The sequence below is a fragment of the Danio rerio genome, chromosome 4 (genome assembly GCF_052040795.2).
Source record: "Danio rerio strain M-AB ecotype USA chromosome 4, GRCz13ab, whole genome shotgun sequence".
NCBI lineage: Eukaryota > Metazoa > Chordata > Actinopteri > Cypriniformes > Danionidae > Danio > Danio rerio.
In genome coordinates this window covers 60,003,905-60,027,205 of record NC_141024.2, presented here as the reverse complement: position 1 = coordinate 60,027,205, position 23,301 = coordinate 60,003,905, and the positions used below count along the sequence as shown (strand labels likewise).

General features: G+C 36.2%; 3 protein-coding genes, 2 long non-coding RNA genes and 1 other non-coding gene across 7 annotated transcripts in view; 4 read left to right on the top strand and 2 right to left on the bottom strand.

Annotated features, from left to right (window-relative positions):
- LOC137491106 (uncharacterized) overlaps window positions 1-23,301 on the top strand; it is a 421,384-nt gene that overhangs the window by 62,677 nt on the left and 335,406 nt on the right. The window lies entirely within an intron of this gene.
- Window positions 1-23,301, bottom strand: part of LOC141381800 (uncharacterized) — an 887,475-nt gene that overhangs the window by 606,635 nt on the left and 257,539 nt on the right. The window lies entirely within an intron of this gene.
- On the bottom strand, window positions 3,931-5,642 carry LOC137491169 (tripartite motif-containing protein 16-like). The gene is made up of 2 exons (XM_087250601.1): window positions 5,509-5,642; window positions 3,931-5,066 (listed from the first exon to the last, which is right to left on the bottom strand). Exons 1-2 carry the CDS (start codon window positions 5,612-5,614, stop codon window positions 4,537-4,539), a joined length of 636 nt encoding a protein of 211 aa, XP_087106727.1. The 5' UTR covers window positions 5,615-5,642; the 3' UTR covers window positions 3,931-4,536.
- On the top strand, window positions 10,051-10,122 carry trnae-uuc (transfer RNA glutamic acid (anticodon UUC)). Its single transcript has one exon. It is a non-coding gene; the product is annotated as a tRNA-Glu (tRNA).
- LOC147845118 (uncharacterized) lies at window positions 14,427-19,169 on the top strand. Its single transcript, XR_015484273.2, has 4 exons — window positions 14,427-14,499; window positions 14,890-14,967; window positions 15,390-15,450; window positions 16,084-19,169. It is a non-coding gene; the product is annotated as an uncharacterized LOC147845118 (long non-coding RNA).
- On the top strand, window positions 19,992-23,220 carry LOC147845117 (uncharacterized). Its single transcript, XR_015484369.2, has 2 exons — window positions 19,992-23,015; window positions 23,130-23,220. It is a non-coding gene; the product is annotated as an uncharacterized LOC147845117 (long non-coding RNA).

Sequence of the window (23,301 nt, the reverse complement as noted above, 5' to 3'; positions counted from 1 at the left end):
TCAAAACAGAAATAAGTAGATGTTGTAAAGTTTATGATTTAAGAACAGTCAGTGATAGAGAATTTCTTAGCAGAGGTTCCTGTACTTGTATTTGTTAGTTTGGATGCCAAATATGTTAAAGTAATGAATTTCTGTTCAGGTTATTATCAGAGGAGGGTATAGACACTTGGTTACCCCTAAAGTAAATAGGCTGATATACATAAATTAGAATGCATAAAAAGATTTAGAATATTCCGTGATGGATATTATAACATGTAGGACTTAGTTTTCTGCAGGTACATCTAGCTCAAGCTAAGTAAAAGACATAAATAACATTTTTTAGGGATGAAGGGTTTAGTGTTAACAACATTCTTTATCTAATCTATATGCAATAATAACTGTTAAGCTGATAAATAAAAAATTGATTTTACATTAAAGAAAATAAGGTAGCAGGTCTAACCCTAGTATAGAGCCACAACCTCAATTAGATGATTAAACAACATACTAGTATCTATGAACAATATATCTAGCATTAGAGGTGAACGAAAAAGACAAATAAGATTTATGTATTACATACAAAGTACAGATTGTTGAGGCAACAGCATTTCTAGATATTGGCATTTGAGATGTACATGGTTTGAATCAAGGGTGAAGTGGTAAGGAAAATTGAGCAGCAAGGATAATAATCGCCTTTTTGAATGCAGTGATTAGTGAATTGTTGTACACATGTGACATCTGTGCAAAGTAGAATGTGAGTAAAAGATCGGCAATAGGCCTAAGCGGATATTCAAGAACTTGATTGTGGATGTTGTGAAATGATAAAATTAGCTTAGGGCAAGAGATACAAGTTTTTGGGCATGACAGTTGTGGTAGATGAGTGAAGGTAATTCCATCAGCAGAGCAGGGAAGAAGAAACAGTTACAATATTTAAGATAATAGTCTCATAAGTCTCATATTTAGAATACCTTCAGAAATAAGTTTAATGTGTCTGCATTTAAAAATAAATTAGAGTAATTAAAGTCAATTAAAGTGAATAAAGGTAATTAAGTAGATAAATAAGTGGATATATGACTCAGTGAATAGATAAATAAATGAACTGATAAAGTATTGGAAATCAAGAAAATTGAGAAATTACACATAACTGTAAGGAATGATTGAAAGAGCTAAAGATGATTCATCAAGGCCTAGTTTAACAAGATGTGTTAAAATAATATACCTTTTGCATTAACAAGTGATTGCATGAAAACTGACAGAAACAAGCAACTAACACTGCATGAAGTACTAATGGGTCGACCCTTGCAAGTAATCTCGTATTTAACCTTGTGGAACGTTTGAAGAACATTTCTAATGCATTGGAAAGAAGTTTGGTCTTTTATGAGGAAACTAACTGCCATGTGCAAAGCGATATCTGTACAGGAAACCAGAAAGGACCAGAAGCAGGAGATTAATCCGGTGATCAAGTATATCTGAGGTTGTTCTGGAGAAACTAGAGTGAAGTCAGGAGAAATAGACCTTAAGAAAAGGTTACCAAAGGGGATGCCATCAACTGGATACCATCTGGACCACAGCACAAGACAGCCAAAGGAAAAAGCTCCAGTAAGAGAAAGCTAACAGGAAACAGAGGAGGCAGAAAATCTTGAAGCTCAATGAAGTGCAAAGTGTGGCAGGAGGAGTTTATCAGAACAGTTAAATAAGTAACTCTGATAATATACCTGAGTGAGATATACAGAAGGTGCCACAAGGTCAAGCTTTGATAATCATAACTTCCGATTACAGACTCTCAACATAACGTCTCTATCAACACTTTTTAAGGCCAGAACGAAACAAAGAATGCTCGCAAATATGTGCCAGATTTAGAGTCAAAAAGATGAACTAGTGCTAAAAATTTTTGATAGTTTAGAAGAAGAGGATGATGAAGAGGATCCATGCCTTGGGTGTTAAGTGCTAGACAACCTCTACCCCAAAACGGCGGCTCTCTACGATACGCAAAGTATCTGGGCTGAAGATCAACGTACTCTACTGATTATGTTTTGTGGGTGTTAGATTAGAATATTGTGTTGTGACCATAGATTGGGAGATTGTGTATGTTTATTTTTAGTTTTAGTTTTATTCTTTACTGTGTGTTAAATAACCATGACCCCCAGAAGCAAATGTATAACCACCTGTATGCTTAAAACATTACCTCTTATGATAACAACAAAATAGAATCGAGTCTTTTACTGTGTCCTCGTCAATAGTGGGCGCAGAAGTTTGGCTCGATTTTATTCCAAAGTGCAATTACATGATCTGGTCATTTGTAATAATACTGTGACATATATTTGTCATTAGGTAGTATGGCTAAGGGCTAGGTCATGGAGTTGCACTATGGGCAAAAAAAAACAAGAATATTAAGACTTAAAGCCTTAAGAGGAGGGATAATATGAAGTGGATTTTATACTCTTTAAAGTGTGAAGTTAATATATATATATTCAAATTGTATGTGTATAATCTGCTTTTAGACTTGCATACCATTAGAAGAATTGCCAATCACAAGAACTGGATAAGTTATATAGTTACCAGGTTTGGGTCAGGGGTTAACCTAGGTGGAATTTGTGTGACATATGTAAAAATAAGGGAAAAACAGATGACAGAGGTGGAATTTGGGGTCAAGGGTTAAACTAGGAGGGATCTTGTGTAACATATCGAGAACAAAGAAAAAAACTGGTGTAAAAGACTATTTAAGCAGGCTAGAATTTGAGTGAGACAGAATTTTTCAGACAGAGATGCTACTGGGGGTCTCCTGAAAGTTCTCCTTTGTTGTCGACAATAAAGTATATTCTTCTGATATTCATAACCTACAGACTGAGTTTGATTCATTAAGAGAAAAATTGAAAACCACTACAATAAGAACTTCAGTGACTGGTTTGCTTCTGTATTTGGATCATGGTTGCTCAAGATTGGAATATTCATAGGAATTGGTCTACTTGTTTTTGTATTTCTCTTTTGTTGTGTTGTGCCTTTTCTCAGATCGATGCGTGTTAAAGCTGCTGCCAAGCAGATGGCCAATGTGCAAGTGAATAGAATTGTGCATGACTGCAGAGACCATGTCAATGAAGTCTTTGGGCCAGATTTGAACCAGTTGGGTGAGTTTTAAAAAACAATTACTACTTTACATTTCTTTTTGCCTTTAATTTCTTTGAATTTTTAAATTTTTACTAATTTTTAAAAGATGAGAGTTTTAAGCAAGGTATCATCTATAATACAGGAAAAAGCTAATAGAGTGGACTTAACTGGAAAATTGTGTGATTATTTAAGCCCTATTTACTAGTATACATTTCTGTATGTATTTAGGAGTTCATTGAAGCTGCCAGAGCTCCTATCAGATGTACACGGGGAAAGAGGGAAGATGATTACGGTCAAGGGACACCTTGGTATCCAATGGCAAGAGAAGCAGAAGAGCAGACTCTACTGGCGGTTTAAAAACCCACTGTCTGCTCCAACACCAGACAGTACTCAGAAGTACCTCTGGCGACATGGGATAAAACATCAGATATGGCTCTTTTACAGGCGCCGAGAATATTCTACAAATATATGATTTCTATTAAATGATGATTAATCAAGTATATATGCTGTATACCAACAACTGTGAGCAAGGCTGACAAGCATATATTTTTAACCTGACTAATGATTATTGTGTGTTCAACTCCCCCCCCAAAAAAGTATTCAGTTAGGGAGAGCGGGATCTTTTACTCCTTCTAAAGTCAAAAGTGGAGGGAGATGTTTGGTTCTGTTTCTCCTCTGAAGTGCGGCGCAAGGGTGCTGACAATTGCAGGATGTAGATGGGCAACTTTTTGGTTGCACAAGTATGTTAAGACTTTGCAAGTGTTGGATTCTTAAGTTGCACTTCAGTGAGGGATTTAGGAAAGGGACTTTTTTGATTAAGTCCCTAAGGGAATTATAATTATAGAGGAATTAGAATTGTAGAGGAACTTTTATTATGTAATCACTATATAATCACTCTATAATCTGCCACTATTAAAATACACTGTTAAACATATAGAAATACATTCAAGTGATGCAGAGTAAAACACACAGAAGTAAACAGCGGTGTAGTAAGACCATTCAGACAGCATATGCAACACGTACTGATGTATTGACCATGACAAAAACAACTTAAAAACAACTTTGCTCAACCTGCAATGCAATAGCATGCATAGGGAGAATCTTTTAAAAAAAGTGTTGAAATATGACCTTTAAGATAAGCAAAAACAGAAAAACATACAGCCATCAATATAAAGGCTAGAATCCTATTAGAGCCTGGAAATAATGTGATGCTCATGCTACACCACTGTTTCATGATGACTTAAAACCTGTATATAAACTGTGGGTTTTGGAACATTTTTAGGAGCGAAATCAATCGACCAACTCTGCTGTAACAATAAACTGCTTCAACTTGACAACTTTGTAGACCTCAGCCTCTTTTTTGAAACTTAGAAGATGTTTGTCGAGATCCATCCAGCGCAACTTTCCATAACAACTGCTCCTGCAGAGGATTCTGGGTAAATCTCTAGTCAGTCTTCAGCTCAGTTTCACTGATGATCCAGAACTAAGCTCAAACCCAGGGTAGAGTGGCTCAGTGAATGTGGTCTGGACAGAGTGGATGAGGCTCATTGTGTCTCTATAGATGTTGTAGAAGATCAGAGTTCCTGCACTGTGATCCACAAACACTCCTATTCTCCTGCTGAGCGGCTTCACTGGGAGAGCAGTGCGTGTGTTATTGTGCCAGAATGAGGAACTGGAGGTAGAGCAGCGCAAACTCCAGGACTGAGCATTAGATCCAAACACACACTCATCACCTCCTCCCTTCCTCCTGGTGCTCTTATATGACACAGATATAAACACAGCAACATCTCCACTCCAGTCAATCTCCCAGTAACAGCGTCCACACACACTCTCTCTGCACAACACCTGAGGATAAAGACCATCAAATCTGTCTGGATGATCAGGATACGGCTGATTCTCCCACACACTCTTTACCTCTCTGTTCTCCTCAGACAGAATGAGACGAGTGTGTGCTGTGTTTGGATCCAGAGTGAGGAAACAGACATCTGAACACAAGAACACACACATTTATAACCACAACTGTGTGTGTGTGTTTGTGTAAGAGAGAGAGAAAGGGTGTGTGTGTGTTTGTATGAGAGGATGGAGAGAGAGAGAGAGAGAGTGTGTGTGTGTGTGTGTGTGCGTGGTGGCCACACATTGAGAGTGAGGCATGCACGCACACATACATACACAAACATACACACACACACACACACACGCTATACATATTCATTTAAGATTATTTATTGGTCACAATAATTTCAGTTATTGTGTTTATACATTTCGTTTCTTTCATATGTAAGTTTAATAAAACACACACACTTTCGGTTTTTTTTATTACCGTTCTTTATTATTCACAGTACATTTATTACTATTTTGGGTGCACACAAAATCAGTTATCTGTACTGTATGTTTTGTTAATTTAGTTTTCTTTTGAGTTTAAGTTACCGTGCTGCAGTGCCGACGAGGAACAGAGTTTCCGGGTGTGGTCCGCCCAACTAAAGGTCCGACGTGCCGCAAGATGCCAACTTTTGGTTCCGCCTGCCGATACCATTGGCTTAATGGCTTGGGAGGAGAGCTCATGTTTAGATAAGGTTCAAAAATGATTTGCAATGTTTGTTTATTCAGATTTATATTTAGTTTTGCCTTATTTAGAATTTATTTAACTTAAATTTAGATTTGTATTTAGATGTTTGGCTTAGTTTATTGTATTTGTAAATTGTATGTTTTTGTCTCCCCCTTCTTGTTTAATGTGGACTAGTCCCTGTGCTATAAATGTGGTCTGTCTTGTCATTTCATAGAGTTCTGTTTTTGGTTTAGACATGATTTGTTTGGTTTGAACTCAGTTTTTTGTTTGTGTGTGTGTGTGTGTGTGTGTGTGTGTGTGTGTGTGTGTGTGCGTGTGCGTGTGCGTGTGCGTGTGCGTGTGCGTGTGCGTGTGCGTGTGCGTGTGCGTGTGCGTTTGCGTTTGCGTTTGCGTGTGTATATATGTATTTTTTTTTCTAATGGCAGTGTAAATCTTCAAATATTCTGTCATTTTGGTCATTAAGATAAGAGAATGACCATTCAAAGCAGCAACTGTTTTTTTATTTGTGGATACTCACAAAAACAACAAAACCTTGCTTTTATAGAACAAAGTAAACTTTCACTCACTTATCTCATCTGAGGTGATCTTTAGGTAAAAATGCTTCATTAAAATAATGAATGAATGAATCTGAGAACAAATGCTACATACATGTCCTACAGATTTCCTGTATGTTTTGTTGACAGATCATTTAGAATACTGCTGCATAATTGTTGTAAACGTTTGAAATTTCTAAATGTAAAATAAAAATATCTAACATTTCTGCACACTTAAACATTTAAACATTTATATTTTTTTCTGTGGGCTCATTAAAGGTGCCAGCACAATGTTCATGTTCGATCAGGCATGGCTTGTCAATAACGACTGTCCAAAAATATGCTGTGGGGCAAAAATGGTTTGCACTTTGGTAAAGACTGTAGACAAAAGGGGAGGATCAAGTAGGTGAGTTAGAAATGTCAAAATTGTACTAATATTTTTTTTAAAGTTTCTTTGTGTAATTTATTTTTATTTTTCAGGAACAATGAACCCCATATTCCCACTTACTCAACCTCTGTGCGCTTGTACAATGTGCATTGAGGCACAAGGTTGTAGGGGTCACTGTAGTTGCCACCACTGCAAGAGTTAACGCTGTTAAGATGCCACCATGTCAGAGCCTGAGCTGCCAGTTGCCACCAGAGCTATTGATGCCAGATTCACCAGAGTTACTGTCAACAGAACCGCTCACAAAGCCTCAAGCACATTCAGACCCATTCCAGCAAAACTGCCAGAGCCCGTGGTGCTAGAGCTGGCAGATCTGCTGCTGCCATAGCCAACGCTTCCAGAGCCACTGATGACACCAACTAAGCTCCAGGATTGGCCACCTCTGCAAAAGCCAACTAGCCTATCAGAGCCACTCTACCTATTTCTAAAGTGAGGACAATTTATGCTTTATAAATGCCTAATAAATGACAATTAAAGGCTCAGAGTCAAATGAACAGTACATCTTTGTAATCCTATCTAAAAAATAAAATTACTGTAAAGTTTAAACATTGCCGAATAACAGGAGTGTCAAAATACGACATAAAATTGGATAAAAAAACAACAACAATATAATAATTTAACAATATATTATGAAACAACATTATAATGTTATTTAGCGAAGTTTAAACTGTACGGTAACTTTATTTTAGTTAAGATTGCAAAAATGTATTTTTCATTTGATACAGATTCATTTATGTATCTTCAAATAATAAGAAATAAATCAAGTCGTGTTTTTTCCCCTGTTTAGAAGATAACTGAGCCTTTAATTGTTATTTATAAGGGATTTATAAAGCATAAATAGTCCTCACTTTAGATTAGGTCACAAAACTGGATGAAGTTAAAATACTAAAGCATTTATTAACATACAAATTAATTATTAGTATATGCCTGAATAATAAGATATATAAATGTTAATTTGAATGGTTTATTATTTACTTATGCGTTCTAAATGATCTTTAAAAGCCACAAAGTACTCTCAAATAATTGGTTTGTAAATGATACAATACTTAAGTATTGAAAAAATTATTATTAACAAAATATGAAAATACAATCATTAAGCACATTATAGATGTGCTTATAAATCAAGAATAGAGCATTTGTATCTGTTGTTACAAACTGCTTACTAACTTCTGTTAATGTAGAGTTAATGCTTAACAAATGATAAATTAAATTTGCTAATGCTTAATACATTATTAGCGTGTAGTTATTATAAAGTGTTACCAAAATGGGTATTGTTTATTTATTTTTTATTGGAGGGCTCTAACAATGAATATTATTGCTGTCCAACTGATTATTCTCATTTTCTGGTCATTAAAGGTAAAACAATAGGTACTGTGAGAGGAATCATATTATGATCAATTTTAACTTGTTTTCAGCATTAAATGAAAGCCTTATTTGAAAGGCCTGCAGAACATATGTTGGTCTCATTTGCAGTTATTAAACATTCAAACTCTGTATAGAAACAGGTATAGTTCAATGTACTTGTGCTTCAGTTGATTTTCATCTGATATGCAGATTATGTGCAGTGTTGGGTAAGTTACGCTGAAAACGTAATTCATTATTGATTATTACTAATTATAATTTAAAAAGAAATACAATTGTATTTTAAATAACTTTTTATTCAATTTAATTAAAAACTTAATTACTCAGTAAATCATTTATTACTCAATATTATAAAAGAAATATCCACAAATCCCAAAGCATAGACAATAGAAATAAATAATTTAATTCTTTAAATTTGAGTCTAACAGGACCTTTTAGTTTCATTAAACATTATATATTTCAAATATTTTCAAATTTGATACCATATTTCATACAGGCCAATAAGCATGTGTAAATGTAACAAATGTAACATTCTTTAATTAAAAAAATGGGTTATTTTGCAAAATATCTGAATTTTGACAACAAATTTTTCACATTCCTATTCCACTTCTCTGAATTAATACAAGATATTGTCAGAATAAATCTTTCAATTTAACTATTTTATACTAGACAACGAAAGATAAAGAGGTTATGTTTGCATGCAGGGGCTGTGTTAAATTAATAATATATAAAAATGTTTTTTTAAATAAATATTATGTTTGTGTGTTTTTTGCTGGTTTTTGTACTTGAGTAAAATTTTTCTCATTGTTAAGATGATGTTGTGTGTGTGTTTACTTCATGTATTTTTGGCACTATTTTTATTCATTAAACACAGCTTTTTATATAAGCTGTAGATTGTTTGTACTACGTTTTATTTCATACACGCACTTTGTTAACCTTTCGTATTTTAGGTCTTTTATTAAAAAATAGTTTGTGCTCGCTGCCATTGTGATAAAGCTGGAGCTGCTGGACCAATGAAATCGAGCCACGGACGTGAGTCACAGCAGCGGGGTGGGGTTTTCGCGTAGGGGGCGTGGTTTGCGCTGAACTGGTTTGGGAAAAAAAATCACGCATGCCACACAGTGCAGACGCTCATACTACTGAAAAGGAAGTTACCTGACTGAGAAAGGTATAAATAGAAATCGGAGCCTGCTCCAAACGACCTGGTCAGCCCCAAGTGGGCTGTAAAAACCTCCTGGAGTTTTCATTCATTTAATGTCTGGTACAAGACACTGCGTCCAACCAGTTATGTTTGAATGTCAAACCTACCCCAATCCTTAAACCAACCTCACAGTTTCCTGCTGTGTTTTATCAACCTCCCAACCTACCCCAACTCTTAACCCAACCTCACAGTAACAAACCTCCATGTGGGTTTCATTGATTCAATGTCTCGTACATGGCACAGAATACAACCTATCGCAGTTTATTAAAATCACACCTACCCCAGCCCTAGGCCCAACCACACGGTAACCTGCTGTGTTTTATTCAATTTTACTCCTACCCCAACCCTAAACACAACCTCAGAGTAAGCAGTTTATATATTTTTTTTATTTTTATGAATGTCTACTACAGCTACATCAATCGCAAACCCAGCCTACGTGCGGTATAAGTGCCTACCACTTAGAGGTCATCCAGCCGACCTACTCTTGGAGAGGAGAGAGTCTCCGACCCTGGATCTCAGGTCTTCTATGGAGGGACTGTCAGGAATCCTGTAAGAGCATCCCATCCACACAACCTCTTGCCATAAAAACAAAGCAGAATGTGTGGTGAAGGAACTCCGGGTTGACAGAGCCTTGTCCTTGCTTCAAGCAAAGTGCTAACAAGGTGCTGAACAGAGTGACGGTGGCACAAAGGTTAGCGCTTATGACTACGGATCAGAAGATTCTCGTTTTACGGAAACCAAGAAACTGTGTATGAGAGAGTGCGTAAGTGTATGAGTGGCACTTGTGCAAGCGGAGCAGGGACGTGCCAGCGATCAGAATGAACTGGAGTTTGTGCCAAGACTGGGTTTCAAGTGTGGCAGTTCCCATATGGTCTAGCGGTTAGGATTCCTGGTTTTCACCCAGGCGGCCCGGGTTCGACTCCCAGTATGGGAAGGCTTGAGTGCTTTTGCTTCTGTCCTTTTTGGCCAGCGGTCGGTCTGCAGCTACCTTATAGGATGTGGTTGTGGAACTGCCCTGTAAGCCTTTGATAGCTCAGTTGATAGAGCGGAGGACTGTAGGTGGGATGATGGCAATCCTTAGGTCGCTGGTTCGACTCCGGCTCGAAGGACATCTTTTGCGCTCAGAGCCGCTTTCTTGCCTTCGCCAAGTGAGTTAACCACTCCTCAAAGTTCAGCATGGAGGTGAAAAGGAAGTTGCCTGACCGGGAATCGAACCCGGGCCGCAGCGGTGAGAGCGCCAAATCCTAACCACTAGACCACCAGGGAAGGTCTGCGTAAAGGATGGCCTCAAGTCTAGCTGTGGGCCTCCACCCAGGTGTGCTGCAGCTGCTCTGACAAAAATAACTAACGTTTGCAACCTCCTCCTGGAGAAGAGAAAGTCTCAGAGCCTGGATCACAGTTCTTCTTGGGAGGGACTGTCACATGCTCGGTGTAAGAGCATCCTATCGACACCACAACTTGCCATGACAACAAAGCACAGCATGCGTTGAAGGAACTCCATGTTCACCGAGCCGTGTCCTCTTTCCAAGCAGCATGCTAATGAGCACTGCTGATGTGGACTGGGCCAGGGGCGCAATGGATAACGCATCTGACTACGGATCTGAAGATTCTAGGTTCGACTCCTGGCTGGCCCATTCAGGATTTTTTTGCGTTGCTCTCAGTGCAGTGCGGTCGCGGTTTGCCCCTGCCTGAGATGTTCGGTTCTACTCTGGAGTGAATCGAGTTTCTGGGGCCGCCAGCACAGAGCCTGTGGGGTGCTCTCCTGGGTTCAAAGGCTGCCCCAACTGCTCTAATGTCTTGGTCCCGTACATCCCTCAGGACTTCCAGAAGAAACCAGTACAGCCACTCTCCTGGGAAGATGGCAGTGACAGCTTGTAGACCAAAATGTTTGCTGTGAGGCTAAGGCGTTCTACTGCAGCACAGATACACATTCGAAAAGCAGACAATATTCAAAAACAAAGTGCCAACCTAAAACAAGATTGCAGTCAAAATGACCACCTCAGACAAGTGTGAGCAATGTTTCAGTCTCTGTTATATGTCGGCAAATATGCCACACAGTGCAGACTGGGCCAGTGGCGCATACTGTCACCTGTAAGTTGTGGTTATTCTTGGTTACACCGGCCAATCACGTTCTGAGTTGGAACCAAGATTTTTTTAAATTCTTGGTCATGCTGGCCAATCACGTCCCGAGCTGGAACCAAGATTCACCCTATTCTTTGTTACGGCAGCCAATCGTGTTCCGAGTTACAATGAACGCTATGGCCAATCAGAGCCCTTATACCATTCAATATTTGTACTGTTATAACAGATTTCGTTGCAGATTAATTCGGACAACAATTGCAAACTAAGTATTTTTATAACAAGTTGGTTTAAATGAATAACCATTACAGTAACGTTGAATACTACACTGTTAAAAATTGTCCCGTTAAAAAACAGTAAAATACTGCCAGCTGCAGTTGCCAGCAATGTACTGTTATTTTACAGTATGTTGCTGTAAAAATACATGGACTACATTGATTTACACAATACTCAAGTGAACTCATTTTGCTCACTGAAAGCAACTGCCTCAACTTGGTCAACTGCTGAATGAGTTTATGAAGTAATGTGCTATATATGCTTAGAAGCATACTTATAATGATAATTTATTTTAGTTAATTAGAAAAGTTCGGTTTAACTCTAATTTCTTATTTTTCACAACAGCACACATACATGTAAATCTGGAATCACCAGAGAGATTCTGACTGCATCAGCAACTAAACAGCCGCTATCTTTAAATAGAAAAAAACCATGCCGAATAACATCAGCAGTTCATTGTTCATCTTTAACTCATACACTGGCTCTACTCTCCTCCACAACGGTGACAGACAGAAGAAATTAGCTTCAGGTCTTACAGTAAAATACTGTTTTTTCCTTGATTTAACAGTAATCTACTGGCAGCTGTGGTTGCCAGCAATCTACTGTTTTTTTACAGTCTACTTCCGTAGTTTAAGTTAACAGTATATTACTGTTAAAATACATTTTACACTGTGTTTTTACCTCTCACACCTTTAACCCTTTAAACCCCAGAGCATATACTTCAGTTTTTATTGAAGTGTCCACACTACTGAGTGTTCAAGAAACATGGAGCAAAGCTGAAGTAAATTCATTAATTAACTGACTAATTAAATGATAATTGAGGATTAACAATGAACAAATGAAGAAATACTGAAGGGAAAAAAACAAGAACAGAACATACAAAACTTTAGTCACAGCTTTATAATGAAATAACCTGAAGAACAACAAATGATTAAATCATTTAAATGATCAGCGGATGATTAAACAACTCTACAAACATCATCACCAGCTACACTTATTACTTAATACATGTATTTTTGTATAACATCTACTAAAGTTCTTCTTGAGAAAAAGTTAAAGTTTTACGTCACCATCATGGAGAACAGAGTTTGCTTTAGTTGGGCTCTTAGCCTTGTTATTTTTAACATTTATATATCTTGGCTGCTGCAATTGTTAAGAACTTAGTTTTAAAAGCTCCTTTGTTGAGGCAAGCCAGCCAAAAACCTAAATAAGATCTGGTGATGTTCATGTTGCTATTAAATGACAGAGTCTGTTCTCATTTAGTATAATAAAATTTACTGCTGCTATTCAATGTTAAATCTATTGTTTTACATTATATGTCTATATATATATGGCAATGATTTCTGGAAGTTTTTAAGAATATCTTGGACAATAACACTGCTCTATGGTGTAAATCGCAATCAAAGAGACATCAATAATCAGCATATGAACCTCAATAATGGTGAAAACAAATTTAACAAAATTTAACAAAATTAACAGTTTAACTCACAAACAGGCAACTGAAAGTCTAAACATAAACAACAGCAGAATAAAACACAAATAAAGAAAACTGTTAGACCATTATACAACATTTATTTATACCGCAATGCATACTGGGATATTTGTACAGTGCCACTCCCAGCATGCATTGCAGCATGAAACATTTGAGATGTTACCATTGTTGAGATACAAGGTCAGATTCATGAGGTCTGAGTGTGTATTTGTCATAACTGAACTGTTTTTGTATGTTATTTCTTAACTGTTAAGTAATTACAGAGGTATCTTTTCTGTTTCCACTTCTCATTAATTAAGTTAATACCTGCAACTAAGCATAAAATCTATTGAATGAGGCCCTTCTTCCAGATTTATACCAAAACATTTATCAGAACTAATTTCAGACAAATAGATTTCTCTATTTATTGACTTCCCAACTTTATTGCTATAGTACAAACGTTTTGTTAACTCTGTATTCAAGCAGATGGAAAGTCTTCTTAAATGAGTTCAAGGGTGAAGAGCCCAACTAAACCAGCCCCTCACTCCATTATGGTGACACAAAAAACACCTTAATTTCTGTTGGATCTCAATGAGAATATTATGGAAGTCAAATCAGTCAGTAATAAGTGTGTGTCTGCTGTTGTTTGTGGAGTTGTTTAATGATCCTCTGCTGAGACTGAAGGTGTTTTATTTTATTTGAGTTTATTTAATGTTGTAACTCAAGTCACTGTTTGTATTTCTTGTTTATTTTCTTCAGTAATTGTGATTATTAACAGCAGGTGTTCATCAGTGTCTGAATTCACTCATTAGTGTTCATTAACTCTGTCAGGTGAACTATATTAGTTAACTAGTGTATGAAGTAGTAAACAACCCAGCAAACAATGAGTTGGCGGACCGTCGGCGTTTTTTGGTCGGCACAAATTCAGCGGCTTGATACGGGCGGACCGCCGTCGGCTCACCAGCGGGAAGCCGCCCATTCTAAAAGTTATGTCGGCCCACCGGCGTTTTTTTGGGTGGCACGCCGCCAGCGGGTTACCGTGGGTGGACCGCCGTCGGGACACCAGTGGCTATCCGATGGCCCACCCGGTGATGTTTTTAATGTTGTTGGCTGTTCTGTACCTGATATAAGTACTTTTGTTTAACACTTTTTACATTTAAAACTAATGAGGCACTAAATAAAAATATAGTTATTAATAAAAGCAAAGTTTAGTATATAAAACTAAAAGAGGTTTTAAATATAACAGGTTATTATTAAAACAAAACAAAATTAAGTTTAAAAATCAAGATTTAATATTAAAGTCATTATTTAATATGTTTATAAATTGTTTAAATGTTTATGTAAATGCTGCGTGACTTTAAAGTGTCCATTACCGAGCCCCATTCAAGCACTGCAGCAGAGAGCGTTGTCATGGAAACGGAGCAACGACACGACACCTGACCGTCAACAGCACTTCTCTCATGCGGCAGTTTTCACTAATTTCAGGTAAGTTTAGTCGCTAAAATCACGCAAATGTTACATACAACTGTTTCTGACACTTTTCTTACTGGTAATTGAAATATTTCTGTTGAACATGTTTTTTTTATAGAGACTGTTGTGTCTTTGGAAAAAGTCCGTTAGAGTCTTAGCAGAGGTAACGTTAGCATTAGGCTAACTTAGCTATTGTTTATTAAAAGGGGCGGCTTTTAATTACATTTTATGTGTAGATGAGAGGTTTGACAATGTTTTATTGGAGGTAGTCTACTTTATTTAGCCTAAAATAAGCACTGTACTGTCGACAAGAGCGAATTAAAATGTTAAAGGTAGTAGGCCTACATATGTGTTACTTTGATATTTCACAGTAATGTAAACTAATATTAATTTTAATGGTTTCAGGAGTGACAAAATTACCCCTACAACAGAAGAGAAGAGCCAAGATGAAGGTAGCTATTCACAGAGCTGGAGGAAACGCAGGTAAAACTATAATTAACTGTTAAATAGATTAATGTGCATTTGAATAAGAAATCCCTACATTATCATGCATCTGATACATGTCTTGATTGCAGTTATTTTAAAGTTTTGACATCTAAACATAAGTGAGTGGTTTTAAAAAATTGTTTACATTGCTTTTCTCAAAGCTGAATTTACAGCATCAGTGCTCCAGTCCAAAATGTAATATTGTATTTATAATTTGCTGCTGATCAAGCAAGATTTTTTATTTTTATCATGTTTTGTTATTTCAGGATTCATTGATGAATAGAAAGTTTAAATTGAAAAGTATTTGAATTAGAAATCTTAACTCTCTTCTGATCAGTTTTATGCACCCTTGTTTAATACAAGTATCCATTTCTTAAAATGTGTTAGTAATTGATACATTTTTTATTACTTTTTTCTAGATTTTGGATCGTCCTCCACTCACTCTACCACTTTGTTTTTCCTTGCCAGACTTCATTTAAGGTAAGTAATTTTATAGTGTCACTTAAAAGTGTTCCCAATGATTACTTTTATTAATGTTAATATTAATATCAACTGCATCAAACAAATTAGCCTATTAGAATGATTTCTGAAGGGTCATCTGACACTGGAGTAATGATGCTAACAAATCAGCTTTGACCTCACATTAATAAAATACATGGTCACATTTTATTTTGATGGTCTGTTTGTTGAATTTAAGCTGCATTGCATCTACATGCCAACTAATTCTTATTAGATTATAAGTAGACTGTTAGGGTTGCGGTTAGGGTTGGTGTAAGTTGACATGTACTTGGTAAGTTTCTTATAGTCAGTTATATGTCTTTTAAAGGAGCAGAATCAACAGATTTTAAGCAGACAGTCTATTAATACTCAAATGGACCATCAAAATAAAGTGTTACCAAATATATTTTAAAATGCATTGACATTAAAAATCATTATTTTAATCTGTAAAAATATTTCAGTGCTACTTTTAAACTGTAAATTAAAGTTATCGATCAAATCAATGCAGTCTTGATGTCCAATAAAAAGACAATAAAAAATACAAACATTAATGTCCATAATGACCTAGTTACTGATGATGGACAAAAATGATGACTGATGATTCTGTTATTTCAGGAAAAGAAAGAAGCCTGCTACAAGAGAGACAGCGGAAGGGAGCCTCAAAGACATTTTTATTTGGATCTGCTAATCCTGAGGGGGCAGACGAAAGAACCTGCATTTTCCTTCAGCTTAATATCAGAGGTCACCACAACGTAAGGAACTGGATATTACTTTGGCATATGTTTTACACAGCGGATGGCCTTCCAGCTGCAACCCAGCACTGTGAAACACCCATACACTCTCATATTCACAGACACTTCTACACTATGTTCAAGTTCACCTATAGCACAAATGTTTGGACTGTGGTGGAAACCCACACCAAAACAGGGAGAACATGTAAACTCCACACAGAAATGCCAGCGGACCCAGTCGGGACTCATACCAGCAACCTTTTTGCTGTGAGGTGACAGTCTGCCACTGTGCTGCCCCAGTGTAGTTGTTAATAACCTCCAGATGTTTTAGTTTGATTTTGTAATAATAATGCACGTTTACATTTATTGTAATATGCATGTTAATATTTATTCACAATGTCATTTATTTTTATGTTATTTATAATAACGTTAAATGTCATAAGAATGTTATAATTTATTATAATATTATAATAAATAATTATAATAATGTTAAAATATAAATAATACAAATTTATTTATAATGTTTTTAATAGTTTATTTTTATAATGAGAAGTCTCAAAGTTTGTCTTTATTATAGAAAACTCATTGTTAAATGGCTACCACTTTACAATAAGGTTGTATGTATTAGTTAATGTATTTACTAACATATTAAACAATACATTTATTACAGTATTTATTCATCTTTGCTAATGTTGGTGAATGGTAAAAAGTTGTTAATTGTTTATTCATGTTTACTCGCAATGTATTAACTAATGTTAACAAGCATGACTGATTTTATTAATGCATTAGTAATTGCTGTACATAAATTATGCTGTACAGGTATTGTTCATATTAGTTCATATTTAAACCATTAACATTACTTATAAAACTACTGTACAATGTAACTGTTGTATGTATGTTGTTATATTATATTTGTATGTATTTTATATGTATTTTATATTTATTTTGTTATATTTGTTAACATGTGTTTTTGAAACATTTCATTAAGTGTTTAATGTATGTTCGTTATGCAGTATTATAAATAAATGTTATAATGATTAAGTATTTTGTACTTGATTTCATTATTGGACATATTGAATACAATTGTAAAGGCTAATATAATATTTTAAAATGGCATGTGGACCGACCGTGGGCCGCCAGCAGACACTTATTTAAAACCAGCGGTGCGATGGCGGACCACCGTCGGAAAAGCGGCGGCAGCCGCTGGTGGGCCGCTGGAATAACGATGAGCAAATTGACGGTGGACCGCGGGCGGCACCCGCCGGTGGACCGCCGACTTTGCCGCCGGCGGGCCGCCAGTGGCCCGCTGGTCTTATGTTAGCTGGGAAGGACACAAAGCGTGATTTCAAACACAGACTTCAAAACATCGAATCTGAACTCTATTAGCTCACAGTTTTCTGCTGTTGGTTACTTTCTCGAAAACAAAAATGTTACCCAGAAAGCACTGTTTTTAACAGAATATTACTGTTTTAGTGAAAAAACATTATTTTACCGTAGAATCTGACCGTTTTTTAACAGCAATTTTTTACAGTGCAGTATTCACTCTATATTTACTTTTTCTTGATTTAAACTGTCCTTTAATTCCTTTCTAACCTCTACTTCTTCATGTGCTTTTGCTTTTTGTATTGATTTACTAATTTTAATCGTATACTTTTTAATTTCATATTTTGTGTTATCCCACCATATTCTTTTATCTTCATGATACATCTCATTTTGTATTTCAGTATTTATCAAGTCCACTATTGCCTTTCTATAAGGTTCTCCTTTTAAAATTTCTGTATTTAAAATCCATAAGTTATGTCGTAGATTAGTTTGGTTCAACAACATTGAGAATAGTAACACGTGACCTATGGTCTATGCTTCAGTGACCTGTATGAAATCGAACTTATAGGTTTAATAAGCACGAAACTGGTTAAACAGGCTTTATTTACATGCTATAATCATCAGACTCACTCGATCCTGAAGGACTACTGTCCAGAGTTTGCACAACCTCCAAACGCAACCATAAATGTTAGTTATGCCTAATAAAGTATGTGCCGGATTCAAAATGGTATTAAAAGTTTTTTATGTGGAAAAACAGTGGTCAGCACCAAATATAGATGAAAACGGATTATAATCCGTGTTAACAGTGACCATTTTTATGAACTTTTCTCGCAATACCGAATTCCCTGCTCTAATGCTATCCCGTGACTAAAACCACATACACATAAACTATAGGAAAATAACACCATGTCATGAAACACAAAGTAAATTGTTTTACCTGTAGAGCCGTGAACCTCGTGTTGGTTGTGGTCACCGTATCGTTGTCTTCTTCTAGACATTGCCGTTTTGCATACAGATTTATTTATAAGCGTATTACTGCCACAGTGCCACCTATTGATTAGGACCTCTTTCAAAATCGGGATCACTAACTACCATTTAGCCCACTAAATTCTATCATATAAACCTTAAAAATATCAATAAAGATTTAAATCTATTATCCTCTAGTTCTTTTCCAAAAACAAATAAATCTCATTACAATTTTTTGTCAAGTTCAGAAAACAGAAACAAATCTTTAAATAGTATATAACCCACTTCTTGTTTCTTCTTGTTACTTTTTTAAACTTTATAAAAACCACCCTCATTTCATAATCCATATTTACAGTAGCATTAGCAACAGTTTAAATTAAAAAAATCAGCATGGTTTTAAATACATAACTCTCCATAGTCCACTGTTTTGAAACCCCTCAACTTAAACCATAGTCGAAGAAAAAAAAACTCAAATAAATATATCAATAAAATAATCCTTAGCCCTTAGTTTTTTAGTTTCACCTTAATTTTTTTCCAAATTTGTTCTCCTGAGATTAAAGGACAATTCAATCAAAAATGAAAATTCACTCAACATTTACTCTCCCTCAAGGGGTTTCAAACTTTTATGATTTTCTTTCTTTTGATGAATAAAATATAAGACATTTTGAAAAAACCTGAAAACCTGTAACCATAGACTTCCATAGTAGAAAAACAAATACTATAGAAGTCAGTGGTTACAGGTTTCCAGCTTTCTTCAAACTATCTTCTTTTGTGTTCAACAGAGAAAAGACAGCCAAACAGGTTTGGAACAAGTGAATGGTGAGTAAATGGTGATAGAATTGTCATTCTTAGACGAACTGTCCCTGTAATTTTGGGTAGGATAAAAAATACATTCAAAGGAGTAGCAGAATATAGGCATTCTTATGGGTTTAGTTCTAGATCAATTAAACAAACATTTTATAAAAAGGAGTAATCATACATTTATTAAGCTTTTTATACTGTTTCTAGGCATGACAATGACAAAACTGACGTTACCTGTTTTATCTTTTCCCTACAGTCAACTGACAACTACATTAACACTTACACATTCTGTCCCTCAAAAATAAGGTACGTGTAATTATTGTGACAGAACTACTGGTCATCAAGAAAGTGGTTCTAAAATTTCAAATCTTGGAGACTCATAACACTGCACATTCTGGATGTCTCCCATCTAATATGCACCAATTATTTTACCAAGCTTCAGTTTTATAAAGTTCAATTAAATGTAAGCGTACATGTAAGCAGTGTGATGTAAATCAGGTCGCACACCAGAAGCGCCGCGACACAGCGCGCACATGACAGTTTAAAGCATCACACACTAGATGCGCACATTCGAATGATATTTAACATTAAACTAATCAGATGCCGCTTTGTGGCGAGGCTGAAAAATGAACTTCGTCCTGTGCCGTGGCGCTGCCGACTTGCAGCACCTGTGTGTGTATTCTGATCAAAACCTATGTTTAGAATTCTAAAATGCATGGCGCTGCGTGGCGCGCTGCGGAGCGGCGCTTCTGGTGTGCGACCTGCTTAAGGGTCTTAAAGTACTGAATTTCAAAACCAATGCAGGCTTAGCATGTTAGGGCAATGCATTGTGTGTGTGTGTGTATTACGGATTGTAAAAAAACAATCTTACTGGACACAACAGGAGAAAAGCCAAAGCCAAGGTGGACAAACAGCTTTATTCAATGCATGTGTTATAAGCATCACTATTGAGGGAACAGTATGGTGGCATTGACAAGCAGCACTGTTGAAGACGGCACTGACTTCTTGGACTGTTTGTCCCATGTTAATGAGACTGAATGCAGTATCATCCTGGCAAGTGCTTCATAAACGAGTCAATCTGACTAGTTCAAGTCCCCTCAATGATGACTTTGACAAGATGGGAAACAGAAAAAAAAATTAACACATGCATCACTAAATGAATTACTCATAATCATTCACAATTACAATCCGAGTCTGCCAAAAGATACAAGGACAATATTAGGTAAAGTGCGTTCAAAAAGAATAGCCTTCTTTTTGCACATGAGTTCTCTTTGAACGCACAGGGCCAGTGATATACTTTTGGTTCAATGGCATCCATTTCAAGGGTCCTCTATGACAACATGTACATTTTAAGGAAGATAAAAATTTTAAGTTCCAGGTGAGCATTGATGGTCTTCCTCTCTACAAGAGTTCATTTGCTCAATGCTGGCTCAGTCTAGTAGAAGTTTAAAACTTGGTGCAGGGGGAACATGTGCCAATAGATTTATTGTGGGCTGAAGGTACTGTAAAACTAGCTCCCTGAATGAGTATCTCGAAGACCTAATCTCTGAAATCAAAGAGTTAAAAAAAATGGCTTTGAATTTGAATGACTAAAGTTAACATTCAAGTTTGCTTTTGCAACATGCTTTTCTAAAATGGCCAACCAGGTTACCATGGGTGTGAAACATGTATTCAGGATGGTGTGCACCTGGAAAACAGGATAGCATTCCTCAGAAATGCACCTAGAGTGAGTATGCCCATATACTCTGAAACTGGACCAGGCAAACCATTTGTCTATATTGGCAGAAAGGTTGCAAAGCTGCAAAACATAATTTCAGAAAAGCATGGCATTTACATGGTCTACACTACCTTCAGCAAACATTAACTCCTTTTTGACTATCCCCACGCTTCCATCCTCCACACTTGGCATCTACCTACTGATGTCATCTCAGGACCAATCCATCTCTGCAAGATTGAAAATATTGAAATGAAAGCTTTTTTTAGTCCCTTGCAGAAATTATTTTGTTTCAGTTTAACCTTTACACACATAGTATCTATCTATTTCCACATTTTTGTTTTTTCACATATACTGTATAGTGCGAGTATAATTATTGTGCAAGTTGATATTCTGATCATATTTTTTCCTAGAGCATTTTGAAAATTGTAAACCTTAATCACTACCTGGGCTTGATATTGACTTTTTTTGATCACCAGTCACTGTGGCTTGTAGTTTCCAAGGTTACTAGCCACTTGCCTTTTTCACTAGCCACAATTTTGTTGTTGGGAAAATATATTTTATATGCAGAAAATTGACTTGCAAGCAAAAGAAAGCAGGTGAAAAACAAACCATGTGTGATAATGAAATATTAATCATGTGCACACAGTTAACATTAGGCACATTAATAATCTGTTCAAACAATGGTTAAAGTGGCAATCACTGCTGCTTACAAAGACCTGTTTTTAAATCTAAAGCTCTTGAAAGCAGAAGGACTGTGGATGCACGAGAATTACTTTTGTCCAGTCTATTTCAAATAGAATCCATCACACCAGTTTCATTTCCAAGGAGGATTGCTACATGCAAGGACACGGTAGTGCACAAGTATTTTAAACACTCGGCTCTCAAAAACATCTCTCAGTGAGTAAGAATAGCCTGTGTCTCACAGTGTGTATGATCAAGCTCTCATTTGGTATTTATCTGCTATCTTTTGTTTTGCATAAACACAGTTGTTTTTGTCAATCATGCTGCTTCTTGATTCTAAAATCTAATTTGCTGTTCCACTCATTACTGTGTATACCACTAATTTTGAAAAAAATAAATATATATAATTTTTTTTATCACATTTGCATGCATATTGATAAACGGTAAAAAACTGAAATTATAATATTTAGTGATAAGCCAGCACTGGCCTGGTCAGGACACTGACAATCCTGTCTACTGTCCCAAAAACTGGACCATCCTTATTGTTGAACCCTGCTTTTAAGAAAACTACGATTAAAAAATTATTTTCAACCAGCCAAAGTGGCTAGTGGAAATGGCAGTCTTTACCCGCCACAGCTGAAATCTACCTGCATTTGGTGGTTTGGCGAGTATTAATGTCAAGCCCTAATTACAACTATAACCAATATGTAATATTATATGAAGGCAGAAAGTGAAAATAGCTCGATTCAAATGATCCAAAATAGTTGTCATTACTTTATTTTGCAATTTCTAGTATTGCCTTCTTTTCACCGTCATTTAATAATTTTGCAACTTTTCAGTCCAAGTTATATTTTTATCAGTAAAACACCTGAATTTAAAGCATTTTTTACTTTGAGTGTTGTCAGAAAATTATATATCAATAATGAATGATGAATACAAAAGTAGTAGTGGTTCTTAAGATTGATGTGGTCTGGAATTGGTAATATGTGCTTGGGAAAAAATTTCTCAATATTAACTTGCATCATTATTTTGCATGAAATGTATTTTGTGTATTTGAATCATGCACATAAACAACCGAAATTTAATATGTGTCTTTCAACACTATGGGGCTCTACGTTCTTGCAGCTTAAAAAAAATGTACCTGATAGTGGAGTTCATTCACGAAGGGAGTACCGGACCTGTCGCAAAGTCTTGGTACTCAGAGGGTCACTCGTGGTGGCCTCCATACAAGGAGATAGACAGGGTGTTGAAGAGTGTCCGGTTGATGGAGGCACCACAACCAGATAAAGGTTGGACCAAGCATCAGGCCAGAATTCTACACGAGTCAGGTACACAGAAGTACATTGTAAATAAACAATATTAAACAAAGGATAAATTCAATAATATATGACATTCCATAGACTACTGCATTCATGAATTGTTACATACTTTATTTCTTTCAGCATCTTTTGACAAGATTTCAAAGAAATGGAAACAGGCATGCTACACATCTGACATCTCGGAATCTGAAATGCCTGCAAAAAGAATTCCGAAGTAAGTTGTCAAAACACACATTTTACTTTTAACAACAATATTCAGTCTTCTGAAGCTAAACAAAGTTCATGTGAGTAACTG